Here is a 16,756-nt window from a genome sequence, read left to right as displayed (position 1 = left end):
TGGATTTGTTCATTAAGAAGCAGTGTTATTTCAGGGGGAAATCAGATGTATGCTATATTGAAGAGGAACCAGCCTTAGGGTCAATGGACTGTTTCAACTATTTTCCTTGCGGAGGACTGAACATGATGTAATTATTAATAACAAAAAAAGTTAAAAAATAACTAGACAAACAAGACAGCTATACCTTCTGGAGGGTTTATTGCATAGTTGCCCAAACAAAGAAGCAAAGTCAGCTATTAAATTGAATAAGATGGCATAAACAAAGGAAAAAAGTACAATGTGTATTTCTAAGGTCGATCCACGCGTCTCTCAGTTTCATAGGCAGCATACATTCATATGGGGAACAGTCAGGGGGCACATTGGTTACAAAGTACATATAAATATGGAGCATATCACAACACATTGTTGCATAATTGTAGTGTCTAGATTTATATTACAGTAATAAAAATTGAAATCCATGCAGATAAACCTCACAATATTTCAAAAACAAAACAAGGACATAGTGTCAGTCAGCACAAGGCTTCAGAATGGAGACAATAGTGTTTCTTGTATGCCCTCATAGATAGGCGTATTTTACATTGGGGGAGGGTTCATTTCAACAGCACGGGGTCAGTGTGGTAAAGCAAGTTGTAACCGACAGCAAGCAGTTAAAATGTAGAATTTGTCTTGACCTGCTAAAAATGAATAACACTTGAGATGACTGTATTAACATGAATAATAAACAGATAATACAAGTCTTGGGTCCATGCCACTGTAATTATAAGTATAGGCATAACACACAGTATTGCTGTATATCAACAAGAGATACAATATAAATGTTCAATCATTTAGCAACTTAAATACCTGATCAGGTGTTATGCGATAACATAATTTAATGGCATCAGTTATGCTTTTTAAAATATACATTGAACCAAACTGAATCTTATTCCCAAAGTTAGAATTTCTACTTCAAAAGTAAACATTCGTTGAGTTGAATCTTAAGCTAATGAGGCAAAAAGATCAATACAAAAAGCAGTAGCCCAACAGCTAATAAACAGAATTATTCATTAGTCTGAACCTAGTTGCTATGGATTATGGCACATCACTGCCCCTAATGCCATCTTATTAAAGAGGAGCCTTGGGTCATTAAACCCTTTCACTTCACAACTTCATTGCTCTAATTAAATTAAATAAGGGAAAATATGCACTGGAACATCTGCCTAGCACACAAAGTTATCTTCTTGATTAGCCTTACTTCATTGGCCTGGGGCTCACCTGCATTTGCAGCAAACAGCAGAGCCCTTCATTTGGTAATAGAATGACTGCTTGCAAACGCTGAGCCACTGGCTATTCTGTTTCCTTTCCATATCCTCTAGCAGCCATGTTTCTTTGTTTAATTTTTTTTGTATTTGCAGATTTGTTCACACAGAAACTATGAATTAGTAATACACGTTTGTATTTATATGCAGCTGTAGCTGGGGCATATGTATATATAAAACATAAAGTACATCAGTCCTGTACAGTACTCCTGTTTAACACCCAAGTACTTGTCCAGCTCGAAGGTTTCATTTCTGATGCTCTCTTTTATGTCATCCCCTTTTAAAACTGCATCCTTTGAACATCATCGGTTTGATCCAAAGCAGGCACTTAGTAGTGTAATGTGGTAGGTGCATGTAAACAAAATATAACTCACAGTTTCACATAAAAATAGAAAATCTTTAAAGTCTATGTAACAGTGAATTTGAGAGCTTTTGGTCAACGATACTATGAAAAAGAGGAGATTGATTGTAGCTGATTGTTACTCTCATCCTCCTATCAACAAATACAGATAGTTTTCAAACTCAGTGACTTCCATGTAATGCTACATAGTGTGCAGTTACCCGTGCTAACCAACCATTCATGTTCTTTCAGTAGCTTAGCCTAGTCAGACATATTGGGGTAAGTTCTCAATGGCTGCTATGAATTACAGCATATCACTGCCCTCCACATAGGTGTCATAACTCAAATGCTGTAATTGATTAAAATGCAAAGTGGTAACATAAAGTGATCTGTACATGTCCTAGTACATTATCTGCTACTACTACCCTGTATCCTCCACTGAGCAATATGGAGCAGTCAATGTGCGCTAAGGACTTTTGCTTGAGAATGCATCATTAGCATTACAAAATAAAGCCAAGTGATTGTTGAGTATTTATGTTGACCTTATATAATACCATCACTAATGATAAAGCGGTGCAATCAGTGGTAAATAAGCTGCTATTACTTTCCACCACTGATTACATTGATGCAGTGTGGCATTTCCTTGGTTGCTGTGTGACTTGTGTGTTGATCAGTTGTAGTCAAGACAGAACCATCTCTCCTGCTTTTGGTGTACAGCAGGAAGCAGATTGGACTGCATTAAAGCCTGAGCCAAGCATACTGTAAATGATCTCAGACTTATTTTCAGACATCTCATATTGCACGACTATAAATGCTTCAGCTCCCGCGTAATTCATCGGTATAGACCTCAGTAACTTTCCTATCAATTTCAACCTCCTAAATCTATACTGCTTAAACTACATGCAGCATGCTGTAAAAACTCTACATCCTGGCAGAAATCAAATAAAGAAACAATAGAAAATAAAATAGCAAATATTGAATACAATAGGTTTATAACAATTATGACCATGTCAACCTAGATGACCAGGATTTTAAGCCAGCATATTATTTCCTCTGCTAGTTTACGACTTGCACCCCACTTTCCGAAAGCAACTGTTTAAACTATTCCATAATCTTAATACTAAATCTAGCTGCTGGTTTGTATTAAGAAAACACCTTTGCCATCTACGTGATATCACAACAGTAAGTTAATCACCTTCAAAATTACCACCAGTATATTTGAATCACTGCTTTAGTTCTAACAATACATGGTATGTAACTGAAATAATTTGTTCAGGTTTAACTATGCTACTTGCTTGAACTATGGTACTTTCTGTACAAATTGCATTGATGTAGGTAATAAAGTGTACATGTGGCCCAACCAATACCTGTTAAAGCTCCAAGGAAATAAATCCTTTGATGGGTGTTTCTTTTTAATTTTAGTTTGCTTCCCAGGACAAACCCTATTCCTTCTACGCATCTCCAAACTACTGCAAATTGACAAATGATTGTGGAGGAACATACAGCATCGCACTTCAGCAACACTGTGCTATACAATGCCTAAAAAAATACCTATTGCTTGTTCACACATCCTATCCATCTAACTAAGAACGTGGTAGGCAGTACCTCAAACTGGAATAAAAAAGGCCAAAGTAACCAACAGCAATTATGGACTGTCAACAAATATCAGGTTTTAGTGTATGTGGTCGAATGAGCAAGGCAAGCTCTAAATATAGTGAAGGATGACATCTTTCTTTGCCTCAACATAAACATAAAAAAAAGATTGGAGTCAAAGACACTGGGATCATTGTGTTTTCTAAGGCATGACCCTGGTATTGTAATAATTCATACCTAATTTCAGAATTGTGTAAACATATATTTTTCCTAGCCCACAAAATAACTGCTTTCTTTGTATTTATGGTAAAGCACTGCCAATAGATATTTGTTAGGGCCTTCCTTAAAAAAAAAAAATAATGCAAATCAAGTTATATTTTTATTACACTGAGGAAGATCACTATACAGAAAAAGTCTACCGATAAATGTCAATAGTAGTAACTATTCCTCTATCTTTGTATCATTCAGCACCCATATCACTATAGCCTCCTCCAAGTCCTCCAGATTCCAGCCATTGCACTTCTAGGATTTTTATTATTCTTCATCTGCCCAAAAGAAAACAGAAGGTTTGTCCTGCCAAATAAACAGGCAAACTGCAAGACCCTACAGAGGGATGAAAGTCCATATACCCAAAGTAAGTGCAAAGAATATCTCTTGTGGATTAAAAAAAAGTTACACCAAGAGATTTAGATCAATAATGCCTTTAAAAAATTCTGTTTACTCAAAAGAGTTATAAAATAAAGCTTAGTCTTTTGATATAAATATTATATTGTTTCAAAAATATTTCATGGATTTTAGGACGTCATCTGCATTTATGACTAAGCTGATTAACTGATGCCTTTAATGCGTATTCAGTCCCACAATTCCAATGTAATATAGGATATACTGTAGACAGACCCAGTGCTCCAACAGTGGCTAAAGATTATATCACCATTGGAACGACAGGTCAGAAAAGATAGTATATATATGTTTTTTTTTTACTTTACAAAAATCATAGACAAAAAAGTTAAAGTGGGTTCCAATATACATCAGATACATACTGATAGTTTACCTTGTAAATACCCTCCAATTTCTGTAACCCACTCATGGCAATATTCAGTTTTTTTTATTCAAAATACTCCCTTTGATAATGTCAGAGATACATTATTTTATGTTATAAAAAAGACTGAATTTATCAGTTACAGTTAGTTAAAAAAAATAGTGCTTAATAAAATAAACAATAATGTTGATAATGCATTAAAAAATACCAGTAAAAAAATCACATCATTTAAAAACAAAAAAAAAAGTGGTAGTTAGTACCAAACTGGTCAATGTTACAATATTGTAGTGTTGAACGATTATTGAACTTTATGCTACTCTCAGTTGGAAGCATTTTTATATTTTTCCTAAAATCTATACAGTAATATACTGAACAACTCTAGACATATATAGTATTTGTGCTTATGCAAAAAAAAAAAAAAGAAAAAGGGAGAAGAAAGTAAAAACAAATGAGAACATTCTAGGTAGCTTGGCATAAAAAAAAAACAAAAACAAAAAAAACTACTCGTTACTCGATTTCCAGCACAAATTTTCTAATATCACAATGATTTCAAAAGCTTATATTAAAAAGATTACATGTGTTAGGCTCTAAGGTTATAAATAAGGTGTATACTGCACAGTTGTATTTGATTCTCCGTTTACAATTAAAGGCTATGTTCTCAAAGCAATATTTCTACAAAGTCTTTAGCAGATCTAAATACAGAAATGTGACCTGTAGAGAGCTTCACCTGGGCTTACCACAGGTCTGTACACATCACAGCTCTGGCAAGGTGATACAATATGAAAAATAAAATATGCATTCTGATGAACATATATATATATATATATATATATATATATATATATAGGAATTCAGACAATGACTGGTTTAGCTCTAATAATGCAGATGAGTCAGTATGGCAACACATGAATAAAAATGTTTCTGAGGCTCATCGTACGTTTCCATATAAGAAATACAATAAAGCAAAGTTATTGGAGACACAACAAGGCAGTCGGGGCATCAGCAATTTACAGCCAGGTGAGGTAGGTGTCATTTTTGTTTAGCACACACTCCACGTCATTTAGACTTGGGATCAAATCTTCAGACTCCAGTGTCCCAAGGTCAACATTTGTACCCGGAAGAGCATCAAGGAAATCTGGGAAACGTGTTTGGGGGTTCAGATTCAAGGCTGGCTGACCAAGAATTTCACCTGTAGGAAAAAACAGACAATGAAATATGGAAAGTATTATGGTACAATATTTTGCAGATAATCATACTCATATGTTAGTTCATTTGGACAGTTTGCAGTGACAAATGCTTTAAAAGTTTCAGTTCACATGTACTAATTGCTAAATACATTCCATGGTTGGCTTGGCAGCAATTAGAATGCTAAAAACCCACAGATCACTTTCATCAGTAATCAAAATGGTAGTGAAAAACAAGGAATAATTCCAAGATTAACTCAGAATATCTGAGGATCTTTCAACACATAATCAAATCAGTAAGCGTATAACCTGTTTAGGACCTGGGGATTCTGTGCCTACAGGATTCTGAAATATAAACCCAGCCTCAAATTTGAAATCTTATTAATTTGCTACGGATCTAAAACAGACAGAACTATTGAGCTAAACAGTCAAATTGGGTTATTTCTTACCTGTGTCCATTTCATCCATATTACTGAGAAAATCTTCAGGTGTAGTTGGTATACTATAGCATCCAAGGCCGAGGCCACTGTCTGTACTTTGTTCTCTTGAGTGGTATGGTCCACTATGGAGAGAAATATACAAATGTAAGTCACCTTCTCTTGCAGGGCAATATACAGTAAATACACACTTAAACACCAACATCTGAATTTACTACAATCTCACAAACTATAACTGACACAGTGCAAATTATTACTGAATCTTGATTTCACTTAGTAAACACGTCTTTCATTTGTTAGCTTTGACATCTGAAAACCCTGTTAGTTGAACAGTGTTCACCAGTATATCATCACACACTGGCCTGTTAAGAAGGTTTTTACACTTTACAATTATATGTATACTGTTTTATTCTTCACACCCTCAACAGAATCTGCCTAATTACATATAAGTCTAAAATCCCCAAAATAAAACCATCAAATATGAGTAAGCAATGTATTTACAACTATTGAACGTTTTGGCACAATCTATTTTTCTGTAGGGCCCCAAAACATAATTAGCATGTAGGAATGCAATCCATGTCAAGCAAAGACCATTTCAGAGCTTAATGCATTTTTTAATCCTTGGGCCCTGTCTGGGTATTATGCTTTCCCCCAATAGCCATGGGCTTCTGTAAACAGATACACCTAAGTGAGTACTGTATAGATAAATAAAGATACATGCATCTTAAAAAGTAGGCAACATTTCTATATCGTTCCAGTGTACGGTTTCAGTATCTAGAATACCAAGAAGAAATGGGAGAAAGAGGAAACTTTCAAAATCAAAACATGGATGGCCAATAAAAAGTTCTGATTGAACTGGTTGTATGTCAAGTATTTATACAAAGATACCTAAATATATCTGCATCAATTTTGAGTATCCCCTACTTCACTTGTATGTGAAACTCCCTATCTATACAAAAAGGTACAGGACCTTGCCTTGAAGGTACCAGGTCACAAACTAGTTATATAAAAAGTACCCAATTTTAATCTTCCATTTAAAAATCCAAGATAACAAGTATATTACATGCTGTTCATCTTACATCCTTATTTAAAATACAATATTTCACCCAGATATCCCAATTCCTCAATATAAGTGTGAAAGTTATTTCCTTATCCATATTTCCATAACAGGTGCATATCAGGATATCATACGCCAATGTATTTCTTGGGTCAATGCTCGCTTCTTCAGGAAATGACGGAGGAATAATTGTCTCCAAAACAGCAATCAATCAATAAATACAGTAGTACAAAATTAAAAGAGTAGGGGCTCCATATTCCAGCTGATCAAGGGGCAGGAATATTCCTTCTCCTGAAGAACTGGTCATTGACCTGAGAAACAAAAACTTGAATATCCCGATATGCACCTGAATGTGGTACCTTTATTTATGATATACAAGTACCTTTAATAAATTAATAAATAATCATAGTTGGGCCAAAACAGCCAAAGCTTCAGCATTTTCTGGTAATTTGGGGGTTTGCCAGCTGCTCCCTACCCCCATACATTCCCATTGGTCCAACATTACAATGGGCTACCTTACTGACCAACAAGAATGTGTGGGAAGATGGAGGGGTGAGCAAACGCCACCACTATGAAAAATTGGTGGGGCTGTCTGATCACAGTTGCTGCTAGTACAGTATGTGCAGACACCACTGCATTTTATACCTATCAGAAGCATTTTACTTTCCTAAGGTAACAGTCTCTTTAACCAGGAGGTACCTGAACTAACATTTTGTTTCAAGTTGCATTTTATTCCTTCTGTGCAATCCTTGTAAAGATTTATATATTTGTAACTTGCCTGTTAAGGAAAGGGTCAGAGCCATTGTTTGTTATGGATCTCATGTCCTGGGTCATGGCAGGAGGGTTCACTGTGGTTTGAACGGGTGCAAGGGACTCAGACTCCATGGGAAGTTGTCGACACAGTGCAGCTTCCTGAATGAAATAAAATGGCAGAGAAAAATTAGCTCACGTGCAGGATTTCACACCAGAACATTTACATATATAAAGAAATCATAGAATGTTTTTAAGAAACCTAATTAACATGATGGGTTAGTGACATGCATGGTTGCCTACAGATGACTGAATGGCTGGGAGCCATGTTGTTCCCAGTAATCTGTAAATCCACATCCATTTATTAACCTTTATATAAGGTAAATGCAATAATTAGGTTGTTTCCACACGTCCCAATAACCTGGAGCCAATGGGTGGGTAAGAGACAGCAAAGTATCATTGTGCACAATAAGGAAGAGATATGACTCATATAAAGGGAGGAAGGAACTACAGCACGAGAGGCAGACTGCACGTGTTGCTAGCTCAAGTTGCACATCTCAGTTCACTAGATGGTGTCCTGTGAATTGACGTCATTTGACATGCCAGTCAGCGCTCCAGGTGCAAAACCACTTTCATTCAAACTATATTTATTCCATAAACTCCTTTAAAACAACAAATTGCACAGATGTGAAGAGGCAGAGGAATCATCACCGGGACTAAAGGGATTTTGTCATTTGATTTCCTTTGACTGACCACAAAGGAAGTATATCCTTAAGCCAGCAATATCAAATGAATGCAGTTTTTTAGCACGACCTGTAAACTTCCCTATGGTGCCCATATAGTGTCAGGAACAGGGATAACTTGACTTGGCATTCTAAGGCAGAGGCTGAGTTGCTGAGCTCTGGCATACCTCCATGTCACCTTCATATTCTTTGATCAATGCATTTTTTTAAGTGACGGTGCTGGCAAAAGTGTCACAAAGTGATTAAGTTCAGCATAAAACTTTCTAAAGCATGAATAAGATGGGTGTCAATGAAAAAGGTTTAGAAGCATTGCCTTCTATCAAAGGAGGCACTGCAAAGTACTGACTGATAGGGAATCAAAACAGATGCCACATCTTATGTTTTATATTTTTCTAAGTTAAGTATGGATACCAGTTGGCCATTGTTTGTTCTGATTTAGCGACATCAGCTGTCCCATATACCCAGTAGAGAGAGATGAGCTTTAAATAAAAATAAAAGCAATTGCCTAGAGCACCTGTATTGACAGACTTGTGGAGCTACAGCTGACTGGAACAGATGAAGCAGACACAGATTACTGATATACCAGTCATTTCTTATGGTTGTCAGATTAGAAAAAATGAAGCCAACATTTTTTCATGTTATAGTCTTTCATGACCAGCAGCACATTGTTATTAAACTGTCCACCTGGCTGGTGCTCAGTTTTGGTGGAATGGTCTCTGATTCACTCATGCCAAACATGCATACTATGTGGGGATTACCAGAAATAGTCATATTAAAGCTACTCACAGACATGAGATGACAATCATTAATCTGGCTGCTATCTTTTGTCTTTTCAAACCCTGCTTCAAAACATTTGGGAGAAATACTTGATGTGTCAGGTTAGAACACCTGCAGGGCAGAACATTGGCTCAGTGGTTAGCACTGGGGATTTTGGTTTGATTCACAGCAAAAACACCATAGTTTGTATGTTATCACTGTGCTTAACTGGGTTTCCTCTGAGTACTCCAGTTTCCTCCCACACTCCAAAGACATGCTGGTAGATTACTTGGCTGTTGTCTAAATTGTCCATAGAATGTCTAACCCCCCCCCCCCCACCAAGAGTAAGGTTAGGAGGTTGAAACATGATTATGGTAGTAGACCTGCTCCTCACTTCTCTCTCTATAGAGCTATGCGTGTGGGTTTATCTCTACAGTCTCCCATACTTGAGGGATTTCAGATCTCCCATTCTTGTATCAAGGATGGCCACACAAGGTCATTTGTTTATCAATAAAGATTTAACCATACTGTATAAACACAATCTACTTTGTAGCTAGTATATTAACCATGCTCCCAACAACCGCCATGTGAGAAATTCAGTCTTTTTCCATGAAATGGTTTATTCCATTTTTACATGCTAGTGATGTAATAGATTTTAAACAGATGATTTAGTGATTTCACTGCCCGCTACTCCCTTTTTTAACAATTACGTACCATGAATGTTTGTCATGCTGTTTGAAATTCAGTTTTGCTAACCTATTGGTTATTTTGCGATGATTTATGTAGATGAAATTAATCAACTGTAATGCAAGTTTCCCAAACCTTCACTGGATTGGATAAAAAAAATGTGCCACCTCTGGTCAGCCCAGAACTGCTCATATGTTATTTCCCATTATTACTTGAAGGATATGTGTAGCTAGCTTTCAGAACTTGCTTCTGCCATGGATGGAAAAATCACAAAGCTATGTAATCTGACATTATTTGTCCTTTTTATGGGTAGCTTATAGTTTAAGAATGCACATGTATGTATTGGGTGTTCCCCTAACTTCTCCAAGCATGTGTAGACGCAGCATTTTATATACACGTTCAAAAGTCTGATGAAGCATGATAGGTAATAAATACTGTATGACTAGTCATCACGCAAAGGCAAAGTAATCTTCCCTATTTTCTCAGAAGGAGAATACACAATAATCTAAAGTATTTCCTAACACTGCTACAGTCTTCTCCTTTGAATTGACATCAGTGAAATAACACACCTTTAATCCAAATCATTATGTATTTAGCAGTAAATAAACTATTCAACACACGCTAGCTCAATCCAATAGACCCTGGTACTGTGGATTTAACATCGATATAGTCAAGCAGGGTCAGGGAACGTCTTGCATTTACTTTGTGAGTGTCTTAGATAAAAATGCACCAGGGGTCTTTACAAGTTCAAACATGTTTTAGGCTTCTATTTTAGGCTCTGTGGCAGCTGGGATTCATTTTTGTTTCATCGTGTAGAAGTGCCTTTCAAATTCTACTTGCTGCAAATTAACGATATCAGGGGTCATTTATGAACATGGACTAAGGTGTAAGTCTTGTCATGCTGCTAACCTTAAATGGTGGACTTACTAAAACTGGAGAGTGCAAAATCCGGTGCAGCTCTGCATGGTAGCCAATCAGCTTCTAACTTCATCTTGTTAATTAAGCTCTGACAATAAAACCTGGAAGCTGATTGGTTTATAAGCAGAGCTGCACCAGATTTTGCATTCTCCAGTTTTAGTAAATCAACCACAGGGTGTCATCCAAGAAAAAAAGATCTGAGATCTGCTGTGCCAGACTCCAACACAATCCTATTTCAAACACTTTTTTTGTTCCGCTTTCTCAAAAATGAAACAATCATTTAAACTAACAACATTTCAGCACACTTAGAGTCCTGAGCATCTGAATGTTAATATTCATTTAATATGCAGTGCCATATTTATGATATTTGTTGAATCCCAAAGAGATATAGCCTGGGGAAGTAAAAAATGAATATACAAGGAATTACAATGAACACTGCAGACAATAAAACAAGGCAAGAAAGTCCAACTATCAAGATCTTTATAATTTCTGGTAAAATGCCATTGGTGTATGGTCAATTTATGTCTACAAATAGTCTGATTTCTTTTTTCCATTGCTTATATTGATCAGATATACTGCTTATGGAATGCGGTACATTTTTTGGATCTCATTGTGATGTGTACTTAAAGTCTTACTAAACCCACAACAGTAACATCAATCTGTATATGCAGTAAAGCATGTTTATACGCACTATGGAACCTAAGGGGTTAATCCTCCACATTGTGTAAAAAGGCTGTTTGATCCTGTCTTCTCTGATCCTCTCCTTCTTTTACCATCCTCAATCCATTTGCCATAGTTAGAGCAGAAGTGGCAAGTCTGTGCATGCTCTGTTTGTGTGTGTATTGTTAGAGAGTTTGTTTTTTTTGGGAGGATGCATGTGAGCAGCACTTTGCCAATCAGTGCTGCCCAGACAGAGGGTCAGGGGTTATGCAGCCTCAAAGGACAGTCACAGGAGGATGAAAACTCCTCCTACAAGATTAGCCAGTGCTATGCGGAACACTGATAGAAGGTACAAGATTGCTATATATTGCTGATGAGAACAAGTATCTAGCAGTTTATATTTACAAAATAATTGCATTCCCATGCTCTGTGTATAGTGGAAGACCGGATATAGTGAATGCAGGGTCATGGGTATAGTAATACTTTAAATATTCACAGTGCTAGATTTTCCAGGTATCATGGGTTAAATATATTCTCCAATTCAAACATCTTACATATGGCCTGGTTATTTCCTCCCTGTATGTCATATAGGTAGCCATTGTGTGATCTGAACAATCTATCAAAGGCTTGAACTAAGACAATGTTTAATTCCACATGACCTATTGGTAATGCATCAGTAGACTTTATTTTTATACATAATATTCAAGTATGCATAATAGCTTCATTTAATTTGTTTCATGTATGCTATAAAGGAAACCAGTTCTGACAAGAATAATTAGGCTACTTTTTCTGCAATTATTGGAAAATGCTAGTTGCTTGGCTTTACTACTTTCAGCATCACTTGAACAAAAACTAAGATATAGAGCCCTAAAGTGGTTCTAAAGGCAAATATTTGTTTTACCTTAATGCATTCTCTACACTAAGGTAAAAGACCTTTCAATAGCAGCTCCACCCCAGCCCCCCATCTCCCCCCCCCCCCCCAACCATTTACCTTTTGATCCAGGGCTGTGCCTGTGTACAACAGTTCTTTTCTCCTCTTCTTGGTCTCACTGGAGGCTCTAAAAGCAGTGGGAGCCATTGGCTCCTGCTGAAGTAAAAAAAAACCAGTGAGGAGAAAGAAGGGGGTCACCAAGCTGTGCTGTGTGTGTCTATGGGCACATACAACCTGGCTAGGCAGTAAGCCTGTACGACTGCCCACATAGCTAGGGACTGGCTATGGGGGCACACACAGAAGAGAAGGAGCAGAGAGCACCGGCAGGGGACCCCAAAAGAGGAGGTAAGGGGCCACTTTGTGCAATATCATTGCTTAGTATAAGCCTGTTTTATATTTTAGGAAACAAAAGTTGGGTTTACAACCCCTTTAAGCCATTACTCCTGATCTGCATGTCTGTTCTGAGTCGGTATCAAAGCCAATAGATCATCATGATAACCAGGCAATCAGAATTTTCAGAAGGACAGGTCAAAAATGGCAGCCTGCATTTCTCTCTCAGTATTGGTTACCTTTATAAAAAGGGGTTTTATATCCTGCACTGCTATTTGATCTCTAGTTCTCAGGAAATCAGGGAATTTGAGTTCAGATTCCTCATTCATTTAGTGAAGGTGAATGTAGCACATCTGCATCCATAACACACTGATATAATCATTGTCTACAGGAGCTGGAGGTCTGCATGGACTGCCTTCTGCAGAACCATGTATACAGTACACTCTTCCACTGTACATTAACAAGGTATACAATGCTCTCTGCTCCTACCAGGTCCTTTTGAGGAAAGATTGTCATTCTAAATTGCAGAAATCTCCTGGTCCTGTAGACCAGTATTAATCCATGGTCAATAATTGAGTCACCATAGACAAACGCATTTTATCTTTGACTTTTACAGCAGCTACATAGCTCCTTCAGATGGGTGTTTAGGTTGCACCTAAGAAACCTCAAGCCCCCCGATAGCATAACTCCCAGGAACTGCTATTTTCTCTCAGCTGGGTGTGTCTGCTCTCAGCACAGCAGCTGTCAAGTCTGGAGTGGTTGGAAAGTTGTCCAGAAACTGCTGTCAGGATAAAAAGAGAATGACAAGACCTGCCAAAGGAATTCCACAGCCGCTGACCCGGGCCCTTCCGCCTCATTCCAGTTACCTGGCAACCGCCCACAGTACTAACTCAGCAATTCCATGGACGCAGGTTACATTAAGGATAATAAGGCAGGAGTGAAGGATTAACTTGGGGACAATGTACTTATTACAATGAAGTCATCGCAGCAAGGAGCTCTGTATTCCAATAACCCTAAATGAGGGCCTGAAAGCTGTCATGGGTTTTATTAATATCATTTTTCATAGAAGGAAACATTCTCTTTGTGAATATGTATTGCTATAGTATGCATACTTAACCACTAGCCTCAATAACAAATATTAAACTAGATATTTACTTACATAGTTACATAGTCTGGCTGAAAAAAGGCAAAAGTCCATCCAGTTCAACCATTAAAAAAAAAGTTATAATCCTATAGACACAGTTGATCCAGAGAAAGGCTAAAAAACCCCAGCAAAGTATGATCCAATTTGCTCCTGCAGGGAAAAAAATTCCTTCCTGATCCCCAAGAGGTAATCAGATATTCCCTGGATCAACTTTACCTATAAATGTTGTATCCAGTTATATTCTGTGTATCTAAGAAAGAATCCAGGGCTTTTTTAAAGCAATCCACTGAGCTGGCCAGAACCAACTCTTGAGGGAGTCTATTCCACATTTTCACAGCTCTTACTGTGAAGAAACCTTTCCATGTTTGGAGATTAAATTTCTTTTCCTCCAGACGTAAAGAGTGCCTCCTTGTCCTCTGTGATGACCTTAGGGTAAACCAGATCACACAGGAAGCAAATACCAGGCGGAAATTCATCATCTTTTTATTGGCTTCAAGTCTGCTTATAACATGGCTTTCCAGCAAAGTTGTAGGTGCCCAGTCTGAATCCAATCATGTCTATCTGAATCACTAGAAACCATCCATAGGCTAAGACAAAGTGATACTCTCACTTGTCTCCTTGCTGCCTTTTAGACAGGTGAATGAGATTCAGCTAGCCAGAGAAGAGGAATCATTTTCTATGCCACAGTGCAGTTTCTGGCCCATGCTCATAGTATAGACATAATGTCTCATACTATGGCAGGCTTGAAAAGAGTATAACTTGCCAGAGGAATGGGATTAGTTATAAATGTCTAAATCTATAGAGAAAATATTTTAATTTGTCAGATGTCCTTACTCTTAGTGAACACAATTTCCAAAATATTAAATAGCTTAAAGTAGCTTAGGTTCTGTTGTTAAAGAAAATAACCCAACTACAGAAATAAATGTTCTGGCTTCAGCCAGTGGGTACTATTATGGTTTCATTACAGCCAGCTTTTCTGTCTTTAAAATCTAAGGGTCTTCTCTAGAAGACCCTGAACAGGCAAGTATGCATGTATGGGCCTAATGAAGTGATGCTTGGTTACTCTAAAAGGTTTAAAGTGCAGTGTTTGAAGGTGAAAGGTGGCACTTCAGAACCTAGATCTACCAGTTGTTTGGTTACTTTGATGCTTTGAATTTACAGAGAAAATTCACAACTTCCAGCAAATAGCTATATATACATACATACGTATGTTAACTGCTTTATTTACCTATATATGTATTTTAGTTGTGCCTTTAGCTATTTGTTAGTTCCAGTTTTAGTCCTCATCCACACTAGACATTTTTACAGCTGCTGTTTTTGGCTTTTGACGTTTTTTTCTACAGCCAGTGAACTCCCCAACATGTTATTCTATGTGTCCATGCACACATAGACTGTAATCAACGTTTTTTGGCAGGGGCGTTTTTTGGCTGGAAAAAAAACCCAGGACTTGTGGCAGGGGCGGACTGACAACTCATGGGGCCCCCGGGCAATAGAAGATCATGGGGCCTCTGTGTCCTTGCCCAAACTCAAAAAAGCCTATGAAAAAGGTACCAGGGGCATCTCATGGGGCCCCCTACTGACCCCGGGCCCGAGTTTCCAAACGGTCAGTCCGCCACTGACTTGTGAGTTTCTAGAGGAGGTTTGCAGCTGTAAAAATGCTGTAATTCTGAAAAACAAGTAAAAATGCGGTAAATCGTGGAAAACCATTGTTTGGACTTTCTTTCACCAAAATAAAAATGTCTCTAGCAAACGCGAAAAAACTCCGCTAAACGCTAATACAAAAACGCAAAACTGTTACATAAGAAAGGGATTGAAAAGGATAGCAAAGCGAGGATGTACATATTGGAAAACAGTACCTTGTAACTGAACATGATGGCAGCAACTCTTGAGGGAATGCAAGGCCCATCCTAGGCTGTAGCATCATTTAATAAGGATGATTTAAGAAAGAAGGCCACTTATGGCCAGCTCTGTAATTGATAGCAACTGTTACTGTGAGATCAGCCTATCATCCCTCCAACCAATGCAGTGCCGGACCAGCTCCCGTTTTTCCCGATTTGTGTGAAGTTGAGGAATACCTGTACTTTTAATTTACTTGGCTGTTCCCTACATTGCCTAGTTGTCATAAACAATGCCTCAATGAGTCAGATCAACTAGACAATTAGGTATTAGGCAATGTGTCTGAAGCAGCAAACATGTTTCAGAAGTAATTTGCAATTATTGATTTTTAAATTGCTACCTTACTCTCCTAGTAACTACTTTGATTCATGCCAAAGATTACAGAAACTCCAGTTATTTATTTAATTCAAGGTATTGTTTTGTGTTATTAATTAATCTGATTTTTACCAGCCAGACAGGAACCTGAACACAGGGTGGTGGGAAAGTAAAAGTGAAATGAAACGTATACTCTGTGACTCCACTGTTTAAAGGTTGGATCCACCTGATATTTTAGTATGATACGGTGACAGCAGCTAGAGTAAAACTTCCTAAAGTGATTTTACAAAGACTGCGATAGGTGGCAGGACAAGGAGGGCCTTATTTGCAAAAACGTGGGCAAAAAAGTGAATAACTGTCCATAGCAACCAATTAAGTTTCATCCTTTAAATTCAGCATGGAATGGGATTAGCTGTATGGCTAACAATGTCTCTGTTGCTTCATTTATCTTGGTAGGTTGCTAGTATCTGTGTTACTGTCAGTTTTGGGTAGACAAGCCATACACGAAAAGATTTTTCTTGTTCAGCCCACTGAGAAATACATAGATTGCCTCAGCCATGCATAACAGTGTGGATGGAGACAGTTCCCAATGGCAGCTATTGTATTCTGACAGCTGACACCTGTAGCTTTCAGAATACCTGAATGTTGACTGCAGTTAATTTTTCCACCTGGCTCCTT

At 37.7% G+C, this 16,756-nt stretch overlaps 1 protein-coding gene across 1 annotated transcript in view; it reads right to left on the bottom strand.

The window, feature by feature from the left end:
* Positions 1–181: 181 nt before the first annotated feature.
* LOC149469240 (WW domain-containing transcription regulator protein 1-like) overlaps positions 182–16,756 on the bottom strand; it is a 108,441-nt gene continuing 91,866 nt past the window's right edge. Inside the window, exons 4-6 of the mRNA XM_089669516.1 lie at positions 7,727–7,860; positions 5,904–6,016; positions 182–5,459 (exon numbers count right to left, since the gene is read on the bottom strand). Of these exons, the coding sequence (XP_089525642.1) occupies positions 5,278–5,459; positions 5,904–6,016; positions 7,727–7,860 (429 nt within the window). The 3' untranslated portion in view covers positions 182–5,277. The remainder of the gene's footprint in view (positions 5,460–5,903; positions 6,017–7,726; positions 7,861–16,756) is intronic.

Source organism: Staurois parvus, unplaced genomic scaffold, assembly GCF_062004578.1.
Source record: "Staurois parvus isolate SC_StPar_1 unplaced genomic scaffold, SC_StPar_1.0 ptg000078l, whole genome shotgun sequence".
Taxonomy (NCBI): domain Eukaryota; kingdom Metazoa; phylum Chordata; class Amphibia; order Anura; family Ranidae; genus Staurois; species Staurois parvus.
Note: the sequence above shows the minus strand (reverse complement) of the source record. Positions and strands in the feature narration are given on the sequence as shown.